The sequence below is a fragment of the Eutrigla gurnardus genome (genome assembly GCF_963514095.1).
Source record: "Eutrigla gurnardus genome assembly, chromosome: 19".
NCBI classification, from domain to species: Eukaryota; Metazoa; Chordata; class Actinopteri; order Perciformes; family Triglidae; genus Eutrigla; species Eutrigla gurnardus.
In genome coordinates, this window is record NC_139930.1 from 20,769,796 (window position 1) to 20,792,263 (window position 22,468).

A 22,468-nucleotide genomic window follows, 5' to 3' on the forward strand; every position below is an offset into this window, starting at 1 on the left:
AAATCTAAACCATTTTAGTGGAGATCTTATAATTACTATGCTTATAGTAGATTGATAAAAATAACACAATATATCTTTTGGAAAAGCATGTAGCAAAACATTTTCACCCAATTCTAATCCAATAGTAATAATAACAACAATAATAATAATACATTTTATTGATCAGATTATTGAGAGCTTTGTAAATGATGAGTAGGATCTTGAAGTGGATATGCTGCTTTATTGGGAGCCAGTGAAGGTGTTGCAGGATGGGTGTAACGCATTTCTTTGAGTAACTTACACTTTGACTTCTAAAGAAGTCTCTTATGTCCACTTTTCTTTTTTTTAGACATCCTGGCTGCATCTAATTACCAAACACAAATACGCACGCGCGCACATACGCACACGGACACCGATTCAAACGTAAATGTAAATGAAACCTCTGATATTAACATCCTTCTAGCTGACGTCAAGCAGGCAGAACAAACTCCCAACTTCCAGTAGCGGACTCCTGTAGGACTCCTGACCGCAGACTAGCAGACCGGTGTGCAAGCAAGAAGGCGTGACGGCGGGGACGGCCAATCACACAGGCTTCAGCTTGAGCGGCCGTTTTCCGCCTGGTCCTAGTGCTTGACATGTCTCTGTGTACTATAGCTAACATTAGTTTTTTTCTGCCTTCAATGAAGTAACGCGACACATTTTTTGGCAGTAACGATAACGGCGTTATAATAATGAGATGAGTTATCAATGAGATTACTCCATCCATCCATCCATCCATTGTCTACGGCTTATCCTGTATTTAGGGTCACGGGGGGGGGGGGGCTGGAGCCGATCCCAGCTGCAATGAGATTACTCGTTACTGAAAAAAGTAACGGCGTTACTAACGCCGCTACTTATAATGCCGTTATTCCCATCACTGTCTATATCTAGGTTTGTCTCTGGGAAACATGGGAGGAACTGTGCTGTGTGCCTGAAGAGGATGAGGATGGCAGGTTTTCTTCTCATTAACTAATGCATGTGTGGATTTACGTATATTATTTGACTAAAGATGTGTTTCTAAAACACTCCTCCTACAGTTGATGCTGATCAGAGTCAGTCCAACTACTTTAAAACATGCCTGGATAAAAGTGATACGTTTACATTCCAGTGTGTTCATTTCCAGGGAGTGGAGTGTGTTCATGCATGTTAGCATGTCTGGCTGCAGGCTGACAGCTTACTGATGACTGGGTTTTGTTGTTTTGGTTTCCTGTTTTATTTTGTAGTCCTTCTGTCTTGTGTTGTCATGTGCTTTGCTTCCTGTCTTGGTTTACTTTTCTGTCTCCCAGCTGTGTCTCATTGTCTCGTCAGCCTTGCCTCTCGTTCTCCCCAATCACCATAGCCTGCCCTTGTGTTTCCACACCTGTCTGTCGTTGAACCTAATCCACCCTTATGTATTTAGTCAGTGTTTCCTTTCAATCTTGGCTTGGTCGTCTGTTTTATCCCGGATGTGTGTCCACCACCTGATCTGTCCTGCCTGTGTCCTGGTCTTTGTCTGGATTATTGTTTGAGTTTTGTCCGCTTTGGATTGGATCTTTGTTTTTTTGATTGTGTTTTTGCCCCTGTGGCCTCCCTGAGTTTTTGGACTTATCATTTAAATAAACATTTTAACTGCATTTGGGTCCATACCTCCTTCAATCATAGTACATCCGTGACAAAAACACAACCACATTAACAAAAACACAACCACGTTAACACATTGTGGGAGTCTTTGGCCAAATCCGAATGTCCCCCTAAGGTCTAAGTCCTGAACCCTCAGAGACTTACCTGATGTCACCTGGTAAACGGTTGAGTGTGAGAGGCTGTGAGGACTTGAAATGGTAGAAATACAAATGGGACAGCACTCGGATTGTCACTTTACTTTGATGACACAAAATATATTATCTAAAAGTGTTGGGTTTTATTTCATGTTTTACAGCCTGATCTGAACGTCTTCCAGACTCTTATCATCCCAGACCAGTCGTAACTCAAATAATGTGTTTACTTCAATAAGCTAAATTAAAATAACTGGTTGATGATTAAACCAGGTGTGTAGGCTATGATGACATGCCTATGATTTCAAGTGTTTTATGTTCCATTTTAAATCTTTAATGTTAAAGTTTCTGCTTAAATGTAATATTCCACACATGTGGTGTCCTCTTTGTTTACCTTTTTTTTTAAAGTCCTCCGGGCTTTCCCTGGTAACCCCGTGTTTCACGTTGCAACGCTATGAACTGTGGGTAATTCCCTCAGGCAAAGTCAGCATCGATGCTCATTTACGTAAGTGGGCATAAAGGGCTCAAAATGTCCACGAGCGAGTCCTCGTGCACGATGTGACCGTCAGGGACTCAACGGGAACGCACATCAAAGTCCGTGAGTCTGTGAGGGGTGACGTTGGGATTTGGCCTTTTTCTCTGAGGAAGGTTCCTAACTGAAGACGTGACCCGGAAGTAAACAAGTGGCCGCCATGATAAGAGCCGTTCAGATTCTCTAAATGCAAAGGAAAGGATCTCCAATGATCCTTTCAGATCTCCTTTAGGATACAACAGACCTTCCTATACAAAAGGAGTTAAAGTGCCACACACCTCGGCCGTTCATGAAAACAAACCATATGCATATTTAACAATCACTTTCATGCAGACATATAGTAATTGGAATTGTGTTGATAAATGTGTCTATTATAAGTGAAGGAGTTGCATTCATGAAGGACCACAAGTTGCATTTATGGACAGTTTGCAGTCTTGGTTTTGGGACACTCTGGTCTGAGTCTCATCAACGGCCCTAACTTTACCCTCAGGATCTACTTTTAACTCACATTCTTTGTATTATTATTTTATTTGAACATGTTCTCATGTAACTTCCTTATTACACAGAGCTTTTGTCTTTTTCTTATTTCAGTCGTTTGATTTGAATCCACACATTCTCTCATCTTGATTTTAATAAATTTCCGTTTGGAGAATATTATGCGTTACTCACTGCGTCTAGGCCGAGGTGAAGCTGACGATAAAATAGTGGCAAAAAGCCTCCGACCTTTATTTGCGTCCGCAGTGTCGGAGTTGCCCAGAGCCGAGATGCAGCCAGCGGACGCTTCTCTTCTTCCAAGCCTGTTGGTGACGCCGGATTCAATTCAACGGAGGTTCACTGCAGCAAGTCAACATTTATACACGTTCACATGCATCATGCAGCCGTCTTCGTCAGCTGGTCTGTGTATCTCTCAACATCACCCAAGAGCAAGCGTTATAAAGCGTTGATGAATGGAAAATCACAGCTGCAGCATCATCATAGTTTATCATTCCTTAGTGGATTTAGCAGGAGCATTTTCTCCAACAATGAAGAAACAGTTTAATATGTTTTTTTATTTGTAATATGTTAAATACATTATGTTTTCTATTCTAATCTGTGTGTGCTGTGTTTCATGTTGATGGTTTTCACTGGACAGCAACTAGTTGCTCCAGTCACTAATGCATGTTCCTCAACACGACAAGGTTCAGTCTAAAGACAAAGCCATCCCGATATACTCCATTCATTTAAGTACATTTACACAAGCATTAATACATTTACAGCAAGTACAAGGAGGAATGAACCTGACTGATTACAAACTGCAATGTTTTCATTCACATCTTTGCATTGACTCTGAATGTAATCGCACCGCTTTGTGTTTGTTGTGAACAGTTTCAGAGACGCAGAGACACTGATCCAAACCCGACTCTAAACCCAGGATAAAGAGGTTCAGTGAATGTGGTGTTGATGGTGTGGAGGTGGATCAGTTTGTTAGAGGAGACTCTGTAGAAGGTCAGAGTGCCAGCAGGACAGTCCAAGTACACTGCTACCACACCAGAGGAGAAGGAGGTGGAGGAGGAGGAGGAGGAGGAGATGTGTGTTTGTTTTCTTTTGTGCCAGACATAGTAACAACCATCATAACAACTCAGACTCCAGGACTGATCATTCCATCCAAACACAGAGTCGTTTCCTCTCCTCTTGATTCCTCTGTAACTCACTGATATATCAACCCATCCTCTCCACTCGACCTCCCAGTAACAGCGACCAGTCAGACCGTCTCTACACAGCAGCTGAGGCTCTGAGACAAATCTGTCTGGATGATCTGGATATGACTGGTCGTACACATGTGTCACCTCCCTGTTGGTGTCGTCCAGTTTGAGGTTTCTGCTGACTGTGTTTGTGTCCAGTTCCAGTTCACAGACATCTGATGGAGAGAACAAACACAATGCAGCTAAAGGTTATTGTTGGAGACAATTGGGTGTTTTTTGGTGTGTGTTTTGAAAGCTTAATAAATATACTTTGGGTATTAGTATATGACATCACAAGGGGGCGGTAACTTGATGGTGATGGGTCACGTCACCCATTTCATTGATAAATAGACACGGGTGTGTAGTGGTGTGTGTTTTGTTGTATCGCAGAGAAAAACACAGTGTTGTGGAACTAGCAGGAGCAGATTCAGTTATTAATAGATCATTATTAATATCAATACTCAGTCTCAATATAAAGGAGTTTGTACTCAAATGCCAATAATTAATAACTATTAGAATATGAGTACAAACAGTTGAAGGATTTGTGAATTCTTCACAGAGAAGAGGTTGATATCATTCATTCTTATACAACATTAATAAACACAGCAGTATGTTCATAAGGGGTTTATTAACAATAAACAAAGAAACATACACTAAGTCCAAGTGGCCTATCTAACTAAATACTATACAAGTGTGTGTGTGTGTGTGTGTGTGTGTGTGTGTGTGTGTGTGTGTGTGTGTGTGTGTGTTACAAGATGGCGGCTGTGGGTGTCGACCAGTCAGCCATGTGGAGTGGGGGTGTTCTTTGTGGGAGGCCGTGTGGTCCTGCCTGGAGAACAGGTTTCTATATATGTGTATAATTAGTGTAATATATGTAGAGCCGTTAGGAAAGTTGGATTAGTGAGAACGCAACCTGTCTGTTCTGGATCACTGACGATCAACAGACTAAACAAAAACACGACAAAATTACATCGTTGGTCCTAAAAATATCACAGTTTGGCCTTAAATTACTAAAGATGGACACCAGACCAACCTGTGGTCTGGTCTCTGGACTAATGTGAGCTACTATCTAGACCTCTGGGGGACCACAGACAGTCTCTGGTTCCTCCACATAGTCTGGTCTGGTCTCTGGACTAATGTGAGCTACTATCTAGACCTCTGGGGGACCACAGACAGTCTCTGGTTCCTCCACATAGTCTGGTCTGGTCTCTGGACTAATGTGAGCTACTATCTAGACCTCTAGGGGACCACAGACCCAGGAGACAACATCTGGTTCCTCCATTTAGGATTCAGGGACGTCAGGACGACAGGAGGACGATCTCAACACTGAGACCCTTTAGAGACACAGAGGAATTTATCTCTTCAGTTGAAATATTTAAACATAAACCCGACTACGTGAAGTTTGCGTGCTTGTCTCCGTTGCCGTCCGGCAGGAATTGGCGTCCGTTTGCGTCTCTGCGTTGACTTTGTGTGTAATTGAGTGTGAAAATGTGGCGTTTGGTGTGAACACAACACGACATCTTTACAGCCACGAAGAAACAACCGCTACATCCTGATAGAAACGTGATCATCGGATTTCAGTCATGAACACGTTCAAATCTGGAGCAGCTGAGTTACTGAAAACATACTCACACTTCCTCAGACCAGGTCTCAGTCTCTGCTGTCCCCCATGGTCCACCCTGCAGGAAGACATTCAAAGACCTCAATCAGGTCCACCATTAAACATGAACCCCAGTTCCTCAGTCAGAGACGGAGACACAGTCTGGAGCTGTTGTCCATCTGTCCTCACCTGAGAGTGTCCAGTCTGATGTCTGTCCATCTGTCCTCACCTGAGAGTGTCCAGTCTAATGTCTGTCCATCTGTCCTCACCTGAGAGAGTCCAGTCTGATGTTTGTCCATCTGTCCTCACCTGAGTCTCCAGTCTGATGTCTGTCCATCTGTCCTCACCTGAGAGTGTCCAGTCTAATGTCTGTCCATCTGTCCTCACCTGAGTCTCCAGTCTGATGTCTGTCCATCTGTCCTCACCTGAGAGTGTCCAGTCTAATGTCTGTCCATCTGTCCTCACCTGAGAGAGTCCAGTCTGATGTCTGTCCATCTGTCCTCACCTGAGAGTGTCCAGTCTAATGTCTGTCCATCTGTCCTCACCTGAGAATGTCCAGTCTGATGTCTGTCCATCTGTCTTCACCTGAGTGTCCAGTCTGATGTCTGTCCATCTGTCCTCACCTGAGAGTGTCCAGTCTGAAGTCTGTCCATCTGTCCTCACCTGAGAGTGTCCAGTCTCCAGTGTGGACCCTCCAGTCCAGCAGACAGCAGCTTGACTCCTGAGTCTCCTGGATGATTGTAGCTCAGGTCCAGCTGTCTCAGATAGGAGGGGTTGGAGTCCAGAGCTGAGGCCAGAGAAGAACAGCCGTCCTCTGTGATCAGACAACCTGACAGACTGAAGACACACACACTTCTGTCACTTCTGGGGACTTTACATAGACTTATGTCCATTTGTCCACTTTTTAAAATGAGAAAAAGTGATATTTGTCTTTTGTTGTGTTGATGTTGTACTGGGTGGGATAAGCGTGGCTGAGTGATGGACAGAGATGGACAGAGGAGGACGTTAAAAGAAAGACAAGAGACGAGCTGAAATGATTGAGAGAGAAATTGAAGCGTTAGAAAAGAGAAGAAACAACAGTTGAAACAGTCTATGTGGTCTGTCTTCAGACCTGGTGTGCCAACAAAGATCTGGTATTGATTTGAAACCATCGAGCAAAGAAAAAAGGCTGGAATTCAATAACATTTCAACAATGTTTATAGTTTTCATATTGAACTGGAGGAATTATGAATAACAAGTACTCTGATAATAACAGTAAAATACAAAACACAGCTTTGAAAATGTGCTTCTTAAGAGTCTCAGAACATATGAGGCATTCAGGTGTTCAACTGCCAGTTGGAAGAAAAGAGTCTGTCTTGATTCAAAGCTCTGTTCTCACTGTCAGCGTTCCTCTTTGAGAGCAGCCGTGTGAACTTATCTATCGGCTCTAGATCTCACCGACCTGACTGACCTTTATCACCTCCACTCTCTGATCCATCTGTCAGCTGTCAGTGAGTCTCGTCATTTGTCACCATAGAAACGTCACTCACAGAAACTCCAGTTTGCACAGATTTGATTAAGTTCAGAGTTAACGTTTCACCCCGTTGCATTACTGGGTAATTTAGTGTTTGTGAGTAGCAACCAGTGAGATGATTTAACCTCCAACCATCTGAACCAGTGTAGTGATGCTAACGCTGCAGCAGTAAAATGGAAACGCTCCGTCATCATTTAATAATTCTCAATGATCTATCAGTTATGGGTCTGGGTCCTGATAGGACGGGGTCTGGGTCTGGATCTGGGCCAAGCTCCACCTCTTAGTGACCCTTGCTATAGGCAGTGTTGGGCAAGTTACTTCAAAAGCGTAATGCATTATTTATTACTTGTTACTGTCATTTCAAAGTAATTAGTTACATTACAATATTACTGTCTTTGAATTGTAAGGCATTACACTACTTTTACATTACTTTTGCATTACTTTTCGCCAAAATAAAAGGACATTTTTGTTCTCGATAGATCTTCTTGTGTTCAATGCAGCTCATTACACAGCAGGATGTGATGTTTTTCGCTTCAAAATAAAAGAACGAAAAACGGAAAATGACTCGTATCCCGTTATTCGTTTAAAAAACGGAAAACGAGGAACAGAAAACGACTCGTTAACTGATATTAGATATTGTGTTCATGAATGGGATTCGGGGATGAAATAACAGGGCCATTTTTCATTCCAGATTTGCTGTACGTCTTTTTTAATGACCCGGAAGGCGCTGCGAAATTACCTGAAAGCCTACCTGAGACATTTAGGGGAGCTCTAAAACACTGTTCATAAACGCTCTGACAGCGTCTGACGCCCGCGTTTTGAAATAAACCTACTGTTTTAAACTCGCACCAAAAGCGTTATGACGCTGACATAAAAGCGGTTCAAAACCGACGGGGAGAATCGGAGCCTCCGCCTTTTCGCCGCCGCCCCTCAGCTGTTGATCCTCGGTGTGCCGGGTCGGCTGCACTCTGACCGACCGGGAGCCGCTCCGTGAGTCGGTGTCCAGCTCATGGAGCCTGCTAACAACAGCGCTTAATTAACATAGTGTAGAGTCACACGGACCGGCTTTCACACTTTTCCAAAAGTGGAGCGTATGCCCATCTCGCGATCGCCAATGTAGAGTCAATTGATTTCGGGTTTAAAATGCATTGTAACGTCATCATAAATGTGTGCACATGTTGGTGTTAAAATGGTGTTTTGTCTCCGCCGTGCAGACGAGTTAGAAGCTTTAAACTTTGAATTAAAACTGTCAGCAGCATCAAAATGTCTGGTTGGTTCATGTTCAGTTGTCAGAGTTGATATTCCAATCAGGCTTCAACCTCTGGTTCAGAAAAGTGAAGTCAAGCCTTAAGGTCCTTAAAGCTGCATTCTCTCTGCTGGCCACTAGGGGGTGTTTTCATGAATAATATGTCTTCATTGCATCTGCATAGCTTTGAGTCTGCATGTGGGTCCTCCCTGCTGCTTCAGCCACCGTGACAAGAATATTAGTTCATTTCATATAAAACTCAATAAACTCAACTGTATAGAAAGTGGTTCAAACTGGCTCCACCTTGACAGCAGAGACAGTCTGGTGTTGTAGTTCAGGCTCACATGTTCATGGAGTGACGTTCACAAACGTAGAGTGACGTTTGCAACAGCATTTATAAACACCAGGTGGATTTATAAAACTATTAAAATATGGAACGGCAGGGAAAAGATAAACAAGAGGTTTGGTTTTGATAAAAGTTTTGTTTTGTTCTTTTGCTGGCAAGTCGTTAGCAGCAGAAACAGTATTTCATCAGCCGTGTTAACAGATTAGTAGCAGCGTGTCTGTTTAGGAATACATGAATATAAATAACTGAATATTTGGTGCATGTAAACGCATCATTGAAAGCTTCATAGGTAAACTTCTCAAAGTAGTTGAATCTGACCTGAGAGTTTCCAGTCGACAGTGTGGACTCTCCAGGCCAGCAGACAGCAGCTTCAGTCCTGAATCCTGCAGGTCGTTGTTACTCAGGTCCAGGTCTCTTAGACTGGAGGACTGGGAGCTGAGAACTGAGGACAGACCTTCACAGCTTCTCTCTGAGAGGTTACAGCCACTGAGTCTGAAGAGGAATCAGAAATTAATGATGAAACAATTACAAACAACTGTTCATCACCTCAGGTTCTAACTGACATTATTATCATAATGAAGTTAAATGATGTTGAACATGTTTGTTCATCAGGTTATTGTTGCAGCTGGGTGGTGTATTAGGCTCCATGGTGAGGTTAACGTCACACTGTGCCATCTGTTTATTTCTGTCTGAGTCTTCTTTCAAGACTCTCACGTGACTCCGTTTCACCAATCAAACGCAGCCAGGCAGTCACATGACAGCACACAAACTCTCCACGCCCGGTTAAAGATAGAACTCTTTTAACGTTTTTTTAATTCTAAATCCTTGTCATTCAGAGACAAATGTGCATAAATATGCAAGTGTATGTGCAATCATTTATGGAGGAGTCACAATATACCGCCCACTTTTTGAAATCCCCCCGACTTTTACCGTCTAACGTCAGTGAATCTGTCGATCCTATTTAAGTTTCACTTTCAGTTGTGAATCAGTTCATTTCTGAATGTTTCTGATGTGAGATTCTGTTTGTAGCTGCTCATCACTCAGATTCTTGTGGGTCGAGTCATTCTTATGTCGACAAAACTCAGAGAAAAGTTAGAATAAATGTCTTCGACATGACTATCGATCACTGTGTGTGTGTGTGTGTGTGTGTGTGTGTGTATGTGTGTGCGTGTGTGTGTGTGTGTGTATCTGTGTGTGTGTGTGTGTGTGTGTCGGTGAAACAGACAGAGAGGAGAGACGCTGGATGAAGCGGTGAGCTGTGTTTTTTCTTTTCTTTCAGCTGAGGTGACAAACGCTTCATGTTAGAGAAAGCATTGATTTTTATGTAACTGGGGGGGTTAGCTGCCCTTCCAACGTCTATGCCTCCTGGTAGTCTCTCAGATCACCAGGTGCGGGGCCACAATAATCAGAATTTACTCAGAAGTTACTCAGTACTCGAGTAGTTTTTTCACTAAATACTTTCTTACCTTTACTGTTAAGTAACTATTTGGAACTACTTTTTACTTCTTTACCTTTTACAGTTGGGAAAACCAATCAAATGGTTCAGAATGCAGATAGAACCTTGTAATTCCAAGATGGTTTGTTGTTTTCTGAATGAAAAACTATATTTACAGAGCTTTGCTGGAGGCTTGGACCACCGGCAGCAGCCTCAGAAGAGCCTCCTCTGAAGCAGAGTATTCCTTCAGGTCAAACACGTCCAGATGTTTTTCTGAAGACAGTAAGATGAAGACCAGAGCTGACCACTGACCAGCAGACAGTTCATCGGAGGAGAGACGTCCTGAAGTCAGATACTGTTGGATCTCCTCCACCAGAGAACGGTCATTCAGTTCATTCAGACAGTGGAACAGATTGATGCTTCTCTCTGGAGACAGATCCTCATTAAGCTTCTTCTTGATGTACTGGACTGTTTCCTGATTGGTCTGTGAGCTACTTCCTGTTTGTGTCAGCAGACCTCGTAGGTGTTTCTGATTGGTCTCTAGTGACAGACCCAGAAGGAAGCGGAGGAACAGGTCCAGGTGTCCGTTTGGACTCTGTAAAGCCTTGTCCACAGCTCTCTGGTGCAGATGTGTTAGTTTAGGTTTGTGTCTGGAGACTTTAAACAACAATGAGGTTGTTTGTTTTTCTGCCATCAGATTGACACCAGACTTGATGAAGGTCAGATGGACATGAAGAGCAGCCAGAAACTCCTGAACACTCAGATGGACGAAGCAGAACACCTGGTCCTGGTACAGTCCTCTCTCCTCTCTGAAGACCTGTGTGAACACTCCTGAGTACACTGAGGCTGCTTTGATATCGATGCCACACTCTTTCAGGTCTGGTTCATAGAAGATCAGGTTTCCTTTCTGCAGCTGCTCAAAAGCCAGTTTTCCTAGAGACTTAATCATCTTCCTGCTCTGTGGACTCCAGTGTGGATCCGTCTCAGCTCCTCCATCATACTTGACGTTCTTCAGTTTGGACTGAACCACCAGGAAGTGGATGTACATGTTGGTCAGGGTCTTGGGCAGCTCCCCTCCCTCCCTGGTCTTCAACACCTCCTCCAGAACTGTAGCAGTGATCCAGCAGAAGACCGGGATGTGGCACATGATGTGGAGGCTTCGTGAGGTCTTGATGTGGGGGATGATCCTGTTGGCCTGCTCCTTATCTCTGAACCTCTTCCTGAAGTAGTCCTCCTTCTGTGGGTCAGTGAACCCTCTGACCTCTGTCACCATGTCAACACACCCAGGAGGGATTTGATTGGCTGCTGCAGGTCTTGTGGTTATCCAGAGACGAGCAGAGGGAAGCAGTTTCCCCCTGATGAGGTTTGTCAGCAGCACATCCACCGAGGTGGACTCTGTAACATCAGTCAGGATCTCGTTGTTGAGGAAGTCCAGAGGAAGTCGACACTCGTCCAGACCGTCAAAGATGAACACAACCTGGAACCCTTCAAACCTGCAGATTCCTGCTTCTTTGGTTTCGGTGAAGAAGTGATGAATGAGTTCCTCCAAGCTGAACTTCTTCTCTTTCAGCAGGTTCAGCTCTCTGAAAGTGAATGGAAACGTGAACTGTATGTCCTGGTTGGCTTTGTCTTCAGCCCAGTCCAGAGTGAACTTCTGTGTTAACACTGTTTTCCCGATGCCAGCCACTCCCTTTGTCATCACTGTTCTGATTGGTTCATCCCTTCCAGGTGAGCCTTTAAAGATGTCTTCTTGTCTGATGGTTGTTTCTGGTCTGTCTGGTTTCCTGGATGCCGTTTCAATCTGTCTGACCTCATGTTCCTCATTGACCTCTGCAGTCCCGCCCTCTGTGACGTGGAGCTCCGTGTAGACCTGATTCAGGAGGGTTGGGTTTCCTGCTTTAGTGATGCCCTCAAACAAACACTGGAACTTCTTCTTGAGGTAAGACTTGAGTTTACGTTGGTACACTGCACCAGCGGTTCCTGAATAAACAACAAAGCAACCCAGTTAGTGGATCCTACAGACCCTTTTACAGTCTATGAACAAGCCATGTGTTAGAGCCATGTATTCCTATAGTCCTCAGTAGTAGTGACATCATGAGCTTCTTTCATGATTAAATCAAACTAATGGAGACAAAATCAATCAGGTGCACCTGATGAAGCCAACAGAAGTAAAATAAAAGACATTTACAAGACAAACAGAACTGGAAGGATATATAACCCTTTGAACTGCAGCTGTAAAGCTCAGTGAGTCAGTCTAGAAATAAAGAGCCTCTTGTATCGCCTCAATTCGCCGTTTTGGTTTTGAAAGGAAAATTCACCAGAATTAGATTTTTAAGGCAACAAAACAGAAACACTGACCTCTGGTGGCGTCTGCTGGTCACTACAACACATCACAATACAGCATCATAGAAAGAGACGGTATTGATGACGGTGTTGAAAATAGTACCGTTTGGATATTTAAATATCCTGGTATACTGTAATCCTCCACGCTGAGACGCCACCATTTAAAACATGGAGGTGTCCTCGTAGAAGCCTGTTTTAAATACATTTTTGTTTTCATCTACCAACTATTTAGTTCCTAGCTGAAAGTCACCAGTTAACAAGGTCACTGGGTGAAGTGAAACACCTGTTCCTCTTAAACGGTCGTGATCCTGTCTGAACTCTGTAGAACTTGAGTCTGTTGGAATATCGATTCTGACAACCGAACACGTAACAAGCAGACATTTAGATGCTACTAACAGTTTAAATTCACTGTTTAAAGCTTCTAACTCGTCTGGATGGTTGAAGCAAAACAACATAAACATTGACATCATGCGTACACATATTTATGATGACATTGGCTGTATTCGGGTCTGTAGACAACCAGAGAACCTAAACATTGAAGTTGTGTGCAGCCTATTAGGAGAAATATGAAGTTCTTCATGTTGAATCCTTCTCTTCTTTCCACCATGTTAAAACTGTTAAAATCCTCTTACTGATCTGCAGACAGTCAGCCAACTCCTCCTGCTTCATTCTCCTCAGGAAGTGCACTGTGATCTTCTGAAACGCCTCTCTGCTCCTCCTCTGCTCTTCATCCTCACCGTCCAACAACTCCTCGTCCTCATTCTCCAAGCATTCTGGGTAATCTGGACTCAGGACCTTCTGGATCTTCTTCAGCTCGTTCTTCACAAAAGTGCCGATGTTCTCCTCCAGCAGCTGGAACAGAAGGATAAACTGAACATGAACTCTAAAGAACCCAACATGGGATTCATGTGTGGGTCTGAGCAGCATGGAGACCACTAGAACCTGTTCAGCATTGAATCTGTAGTTGATGTGGTTAATAGTGTAAGGTGAGCTTGTACATGTACTCACCATAAATATGGAGTCCAGGTCTGTTTGATGCTGCTGGGTCAACGGAACCTCTGAGATCTGCTGAACTCTGTGGAGAAAACCAAGTTTAAAGAGTCACTAAACCACAGACTGTAGATCAGAAGTGGACGTCGTCATGGCGACATCGCCTGTTGGTTTGTGGACTACAGTTTTGAAGCCTCAGATTCTGCACAAAGGGTGGATCTGATGAACACAAGCGGCAGAGCGGCACCCAGAGCGGCAACCTTACTGGATCTGGATCCATCTGGATTCTGGTGTGAAGCTGCTAACAAAGTTAGCTTCATAATTCAAGGTCAACTTTACAGCTAAGTGTTTAAGTCATCTTAGTAGCTAACCAGCATTGGTAGTGTGGTAGCAACCTGTCAATCAGCAGGTAAGCCCCGCCCCCTAAAGCATCCCCTGCTTTCTGGTCTGGTGGACTCTAAATGGACCATAATGTACTAAATGAACATCATGCTGGATTGAAGAAGACTTGAAACTAGAGATTGAGACCATAAACTCATGTTTACAATGTTTACTGAGATAATACATCAAGAGAGAAGTAGGACCATTTTCTCATAGACTTCTATACAACCAGAGAGGAGTCGCCCCCTGGTGGCCAGCAGAGAGAAATAGGACCATTTTCTCATAGACTTCTATACAACCAGATAGATTGACAGTTTAAGGCACTTCAGCATTGCCTTCACTTTACGGAACTGGTCAGCTCCGATGTAAACCCACTTTAGCACATCTTAGCTTAGCTTAGCTTGCAGTAGCTGCCACGTTAGCCAATTTAGCTTCTCACTGACTCTTAACTTTTCTCTGGATGGTCTAGACCTGATTCATCCTCTAAGGAGGGTTCAGGTTTAGTTCTTACCTTCCATCAGCAGCTTGGTCAGCTTTAAATTTAATACTGCGAGGCATAGACCAGTCACTCTTCATGGAGACACAGCTGGGACCAGTTCCAGGTCCAGGGGAGTCTGGTCTCTGCTGCTGCATCCTGATGCAATAAATACAATTTAAGAAATAATTTGACTATGATATTATCCCAATACAATATTATCATGATACATAGGTCACGATATGGAGGAAACCCCCCCTTCCTATCTGCAATGTCATGAGTGGTGCAAATAAACATAAAACGATACTGCTGTCCATAGCAGGACGTTGTCATGGCGACATCGCATGTTGGTTTGTGGACTACAGTTTTGAAGCCTCAGATTCTGCACAAAGGGTGGATCTGATGAACACAAGCGGCAGAGCGGCACCCAGAGCGGCAACCTTACTGGATCTGGATCCATCTGGATTCTAGTGTGAAGCTGCTAACAAAGTTAGCTTCATAATTCAAGGTCAACTTTACAGCTAAGTGTTTAAGTCATCTTAGTAGCTAACCAGCATTGGTAGTGTGGTAGCAACCTGTCAATCAGCAGGTAAGCCCCGCCCCCTAAAGCATCCCCTGCTTTCTGGTCTGGTGGACTCTAAATGGACCATAATGTACTAAATGAACATCATGCTGGATTGAAGAAGACTTGAAACTAGAGATTGAGACCATAAACTCATGTTTACAATGTTTACTGAGATAATACATCAAGAGAGAAGTAGGACCATTTTCTCATAGACTTCTATACAACCAGAGAGGAGTCGCCCCCTGGTGGCCAGCAGAGAGAAATAGGACCATTTTCTCATAGACTTCTATACAACATGATAGATTGACAGTTTAAGGCACTTCGGCGTTGGCTTCACTTTACGGAACTGGTCAGCTCCGATGTAAACCCACTTTAGCACATCTTAGCTTAGCTTAGCTTGCAGTAGCTGTCACGTTAGCCAATTTAGCTTCTCACTGACTCTTAACTTTTCTCTGGCTGGTCTAGACCTGATTCATCCTCTAAGGAGGGTTCAGGTTTAGTTCTTACCTTCCATCAGCAGCTTGGTCAGCTTTAAATTTAATATTGCGAGGCATAGACCAGTCACTCTTCATGGAGACACAGCTGGGACTAGTTCCAGGTCCAGGGGAGTCTGGTCTGTGCTGCTGCATCCTGATGCAATAAATACAATTTAAGAAATAATTTTACTATGATATTATCCCAATACAATATTATCATGATACATAGGTCACGATATGGAGGAAACCCCCCCTTCCTATCTGCAATGTCATGAGTGGTGCAAATAAACATAAAACGATCCTGCTGTCAAACTAAGTAGTGTGAGGGGCAAGTTGCATTGTGGGAGATGTTTGGCAGTTCCGACCATCACATTATTCATTCAGCAAATGTTTCATGTGTGTAAATTACAAACCACTGAGGTGGAAGATTCCATCAGCTGTTGTGAGTTATTGTTGATCGACACTGTGTTTTTGTGGTCCAACAGACCAACAGAGAAAAGATCTGAATTTCCCAGTTAAACTTTCATTCCTATCATATCAATATTTGAAGCTGATCAGCTGAAGTCAGCTGGTTACAGCGTCAGGTCCAGGTGTGTGTCAGGTTGATATTTAATCTGAATATTTATTTGACTCATCAAACTTTACTGCTTCTTCTTCTCAGACAACTAACAGTATTGAAGGCAATTAAAGCTTCTGGTCTCAGTGATTGTTCACCAAAGTGAAAACAAATGGATTCAACAGTCGACACTAGATTCAGATCATCCCCTACATGGACTACAAAGGTCTGGACCAAGACCTGATTCTTCACCTCAGGACAGTCAGATAATAACAAGGTTCAGTTTTAAACTCAATAAAGCGATCTAGTTAATATCATGTATATACTGTATATGTTTTTGAGTGAGAACCATGATGGTGGAGTGATCCGAGTCCTGGACACTTCGAGATCCTAGTCTCACCTCTGAGCTTTGGTCTGGCTGTCATGTCCCCCATCCCGGGTGGTTTTAGAGGGAAGGACTCCGTCCTCTCGGTCCTCACACTGATTCATAGCAGAGTCTCCACCTGCTGGCAGAGACGTACACTGTCACTACGGCAACAATACTCATATTAGAAAAGACAAAGTCCCGCCCCTTCCTGTGTCTCCAATGGGACCTCATTTCATGAAAACTATGAACGGTAGTTAACGGTGAGACCAATAATGTTTTGGTCCCGTTTGAGTTGTACAGCGTCCAGACGACAGCAGGAGAATCTCAAAGGCTTTCAGGACACAGCGACACACAAAGTTACCGCTCCAGTTAAACAATTTCAACTGACTCAAATACGCATTTAGTCCTTGTGTTAATCTTTGAGCTTTTCTTCATAGATAACTTTAGCTTCAATGCTAACATTTTATTCACATTGTAAATAGCTCAGACGTTAATGTCCAACATGAAGCCGTAGGGATGAATCCCTGTTGTCGTTAAACACCGTTGTCGTCCTGTCGTAGGGAGTTAGACCATGTCCATGTGTTTTTGTTTGTTTCTTTTGTTATCGGATTAGCTCGAACTCCGGTCAGGAAGTTACATTGTTACGTTTATTGCTTTGGCCTTTTGTTCGACATGAACTTCCAACAAAGTCTCACAGCAATTAGTGAAATAGTCATGGAATTGTAATCTAGTCATTTGTATACATGGACATGAATTTTTTTTCCTGGCATTCAGCACAACTGTTTGTACATTCAGTTGGTCGATATTATGCCACAAAACCAATGTTAGTGTATGTTTTAATTTAATTGCAAATGTCGGAGGTAAAGGATTTATTTGTCCATTTTTTCTCCTTCTCAATAATAAGTTTATTTGAAAACAGGGACAGTGCACATTAATAACATTGCTGTAAATGCTCCAGAATTAGCCAAGAGGCTATTTTTCATCTGTAGTCCCTAGACAGATGTTGAAGTCACCCTAAAAACAGAACAGAATATGAAATATGAAAACTAAGATTAAAATGACAAAGTCACTGGCCAAGGAAATCTGCAAAAAATCCACAGCAGTTATCAACATGACAAAATAACATATATAACATCAATCAGAAAACATCATTCAAGACATCCCCAAAACATGCAGCACAAAAACCCATGTCGCAAGACAGATAAAGGAGAAGTTTCTGAGATGCAACGCTGAACATCTGGAGGCAACATTCATGCAGCGATTGGTCAGTCACACTCCAGAGCTGTAGACATGGTTCAATGAGAAGGGATGAGCTGTTGGCTGGAGGACGAGGACCCACCTGTCCAGACTCATCCAGGTGAGACACACATTAAATATACATATACTCCTAGTGAACGCGTGTTAGAACATCTTAAAATTGTCTGTTTCTTTTTTAAATACATATCAATGCACTTCCAAATGTAAACTTTGAGGTAATGAACCCTCAAGTTATTAATAATAACATACAGGTTTGATACATTTTGACCCAGGGAGGTAGAACTCCGAATGTGGGTAGTTACTGTCTTTTTCACCGTTGTTGACAAGAAGACATTTTTTACTTTGTCTTTGAACTAACAGATCCATGTCACCCAATCAACATGAAGAGAGGTGGACTACGAGTACCATGGGGACGAGAGCCCAGGACCTTATTGAGGACTACCATGCAACTATTATCTTCATTGGTCATTCATCAACGCTCATGATAAGCTACTCAGTTTATTATGTCACGTTGGTGGTGGACTTTGGGCCGAATTATGCGACATAGAAACGAGTTTTAATAATCTATAGTTGAATTAGAATTCCTCAACTTCTGTTATTGCATTAAAAACTGAATTTGAATCACATATGTTGAATTTGTATGGTAATAGTTATTTTTTACAATCTTTTTTTGTCTTTACAGTTTATTAGGCGACATGTAATTCTGTAGTATATTTTTATTTACTGTATTTCACAGTAAAAATACAAAAGTTCTGCTCATTAATCAGCTAATTGTACTTAAAGTATCCACAGTAAAAGTACAGTGTTGTACTATAATACATGATATGCTTAGATTATTCTTACTGATGCATTCAGGTGAAAGCTGTATTTTACAGCTTCAGTACATTTACTGCAGTAAAGACTGAACATTGTCACATTCTTGTATGTTTGAAATATCAAAAACTGTCACTTACCAAACTGTTCACATGGAGGAGAGACGACAGGACGATGTGTAGCAGATCTAAGACACCAGGAAGTAACCAGGGATCAGAGTCTATTCATCACCATGGCAACGTAATCTTTTGGATATGATATATGGCACCAATCACACACAAGGGCAATCAAAGGCCTTCACAGAACAAAAAAGAATACAGTAAAGGTAAAACTATTTACCATGAAAGTGTAACAGAAATACAGACAAGAAGTCCACAAAATTAAAAAAGGAGGAGTGAGAACAGTGGAAATACATCAAAATGGTAAGAAAATATTAACAGATAAATAACACAGTAAAAACTAGATTCCTTAAAGCAAACCAGCAGTGGAAGACCTGAGGGCTCCGCCGGGTTCATAACACCCTGATACCAGCATTCTGGATTAACTGCAGTGGTCGAATAGATTTTTTCAGGAGACCTGTAAAGATACCATTACAGTGGTCGAGTCTACTACAAATAAATGCATGAAGAAGTTTCTCAAGGTCGTGCTGGGACATCATTACTTAATTCTTGCAATATTTTTAAGGTGATAGCAGACAGTTATTTGAACATTCTTGATGTGTTTGTTGAAGTCAAGGTCAGAATGTAGAACTATACCAAGATTTCTGACTTGGTCTTTAGTCTCCAGTTAGAGATTCAAGGTGTGACACATCCAGTCATTAATGTGTTAAGTGCAGGTAAAAAGTGAGTCTAGTGGGTCATAATTATCAGTTAATAAAGCTATAGAGGTCTGTGTATCGTCAGCGTAATATTGTGCTTCTGCATAATTTGATCTATTGGCAGCATGTAGTGATTGAACAAGGCCCAAGGATTGACCCCTGTGGAGCTCCACATGTCATTTTTGTTCACTCAGATATATGGTTAACAATAGATACAATGTAGTCTCTGTCAAGTACGATTCAAACCAGTTTAGGACTGTGCCAGATAGCCCCACCCATGTTTCCAGAATGCCTAGTATGCCGTGGTCTACTGTATCAAACGCAGCACTACGGTCCAGTACAACTAGAACGAAGATTTTGCTGCAATCTGTCATGATCCGCGTCTGTCGGTTAAGTTACCATTTTTTGTCCCGTCTTCATTGTCGTCTCGTCTTTTATTTTGAAGTAACTGTGTTCCCTCTCGTTTCAGGCGTTTTTACTTCCTGCCCCTGTTTCCGCTGTCTGAGATGTCCCGCCCTCTCCCTGATTGTTTCACCTGTTTCCCATTACCTCGTGTGTATATGTTGTCAGCGTCTCCCCTTGTCCTGTGCCAGTTCGTTATGTCCCGTCATATCAACCAGTGTTCTTGTTCCCTTGTTATCTCGTTCACGACTCCTGCTGACGGTTTGTTCTGTTGCTACTTTGTTTCTAGATTCTTTTGCGTGTTTGTTACTTTGTTAAGTCAGCCTTGTTGTGTTTCCTCCTCGATACCCTTTTCTAGCTTAGCCTCCTTATTTTGTACTTTGTATTTAGACTCGAATCCCCTGTAAATAGTATTGATATTTGTTTCCTGCCAATTTTATAAATATAATGACTTGATCATCTCAAATGAGGTTTCTTGTTTCCATTCATCTCATATTGACTTCCAACATGTGAAGTTTGTACATCGATTGTAGACTCAGCTCAAGTTGGATTTATGATGTTTGCCAAACGTGTTATTGTTTTGTTGTTTTTTAAAAATGTGAAGTAGAATTTGAGCTGCTGGTCTCTCAGTTCCATACTACTGTACTTTAAAGCAGATTTTAGAATGGAGTTCATTCAGAAAAGTTACACATCTGTTACAAAATGCATATAATTCACTATTTCCATTCCAGATGTCATTTATTCAATAGGTTTCATGTGTGTCATTCAGCGTGTTGGGTTTGTCAGTGATGTGGTTTAAAGCTAAAGTAAACTGGGAGGAGCCTTGATATGAGTCAAATTACACTCTGCTGCTGTTTTGAAAAGCGCCCCACTATATTCTTATCCTAGTTATTAGTGTGAAGCGAAGAAGGAACAACGTCAGTTGCTGCGAGGGGTCAACATGTGGGACACTTGGTTCCAGGTGTTGCTCCGAGGGTCGTAGACCTCAGCGCTGCGGAGACGGCTGGCGCCATCAAAGCCGCCGACCTTTGGGAGGAAGAGGAAATGAAAAGGTCAAACGGAGATTGAACCAGTTTCTCTGAATCTCTATGTGAGGGTCAGCAGTGTTTCCTGGACTTACAGCATAGAGGCGGTCTGCATAAGTAATGACGCCGAGCCCACTGCGGGCGCAGGTCATGAGGCCGATGGTCGTCCACTGGTCGGTCTCTGGGTTGTAACACTCAGCCGTCTGCAGGAACTCGTTCCCATTGAAACCACCGCAAACGTAAACCTGGAAAAAACAGGAAAGGACTTTAATAGGATTTAACAATGAAATGGTTTAAGAATTAACACTTTTCTTGGCTTCTACTGGTAATAAATCATCTGAAATATCACTACACAACTGTGAGATAATGTGAGAATTATGAGACCCACCTTGTTGTGGAGCGTTGTGGAGCTGGCGTCACTTCTAACCTCCTGCATGGATGAAATGAGACTCCACTGGTTTGTCTCGGGGTTATAGCGCTCTGCAGTGGAGAGTTGTTGATGCCCGTCGTACCCTCCCATGGCATAGATGCACCCGTTGAGTGTAGTGACGCTCACATAGCAGCGGCGGAAAAACATGGGCGACACCTCATGCCAGGTTTTTGAGCTGAGGTCGAACCTGCACACGCTGTTGAAACACTCCAACCTGTCGAAGCCCCCAACGCAGAAGACACTCCCGTTGAGGAAGGCGGTGCCATGGTAGGCACGAGGACGCTCCAGATGCTGGGTCAAGCTGATCCAGTCGTTGGTGTGGACGTTGTAGGCCTCGATGCTGTCAGTCGGATCGCCGCCACTCCAGCCTCCGATGGCCAGCAGGACAGCGTTTGGAAGGCGAGGACGGGCGAGATGGTGGTAGACATCAGGCTGGTTTTGCATGACTTCTATGGCTTCCCTGACCATGCGCTGGCAGTCTGTGTTGTTATTCACCAGCTTATTAGACATCACACTGATCCTCATGTACTCTGTACCCATGGAGGCCAGCCGCACCTACAGAGAAAACAGGACAGAATGTTTGAATAGAAGTTCATGGACGGCAGTACTTTAGGCCGGTCCTTTTATCCTACTGAACCAAATCTATTTATAATGTCATCATTATAAGCTGTATTCTGTTTTGGATCCACAGACTTGACAGCAGGATTAGTTTAGTGTCGGTTTTGGTCTCTTCATGGTATTTGTTGACAGTGAGAGCAATATGGAGCATGAAAGCAACATTTCAGGGCAGGACAAATGATCTCACTCTAGAGGTGGCCCTACAGACTACTGTAATTTAAAGAATAAAACATAATGTAGACTAACTTCTGTTTCTATTTTGTCTCTAACTAATTTGTGAGGATTATTGACTGACAGTATTGTTCACTGTCCCGACATAGACGATGACCTAAAAAGTCAGAAGGAGACTTATCGATCTTAATATTTTTGTTTCCGTCAATCAAAATGACATTACATGTATTACTGAGGAGTCGCACAAACTGGAGATGCTGTAGAGATATCACCCATCAGCCTCGGTGGTTACTTTATATTACTTTGAATATAGTCTCCCATAAATCTCGCTCCAGCACTTCAATCAAAACGAGCTGTATTTCTGGTGAATGACCAAAGATGTGAAAAGAGGCACTTTTTAAATCATGTTTTTTTTTATTGTTTACCATTGAAACATTCCTTAAATCATTGAATGGCTTTTAAATGTAGATTATTTTTTTCATTTCCTGTAAATGAGTTGAATAAAGCATATTTGTGCATTGGGTTTGTTTTATTATGAGGTGTGTTTACATTTTGTCCATATTAAATCATTTAGTTAAAGCTGCAGATCGACTCAGTCAAATTATGAATGTTTACAACAC

The 22,468-nt window shown here is 42.7% G+C and overlaps 2 protein-coding genes across 2 annotated transcripts in view; both read right to left on the minus strand.

Annotated features, from left to right (window-relative positions):
* LOC311030186 (uncharacterized protein) overlaps positions 1-22,468 on the minus strand; it is a 426,559-nt gene that overhangs the window by 265,185 nt on the left and 138,906 nt on the right. The window lies entirely within an intron of this gene.
* Positions 3,268-6,535, minus strand: LOC311030274 (stonustoxin subunit alpha-like). The gene is made up of 3 exons (XM_084035924.1): positions 6,286-6,535; positions 5,655-5,701; positions 3,268-4,198 (listed from the first exon to the last, which is right to left on the minus strand). The coding sequence occupies exons 1-3, from the start codon at positions 6,513-6,515 to the stop codon at positions 3,669-3,671; spliced, it is 807 nt and encodes a 268-aa protein (XP_083892050.1). The 5' UTR covers positions 6,516-6,535; the 3' UTR covers positions 3,268-3,668.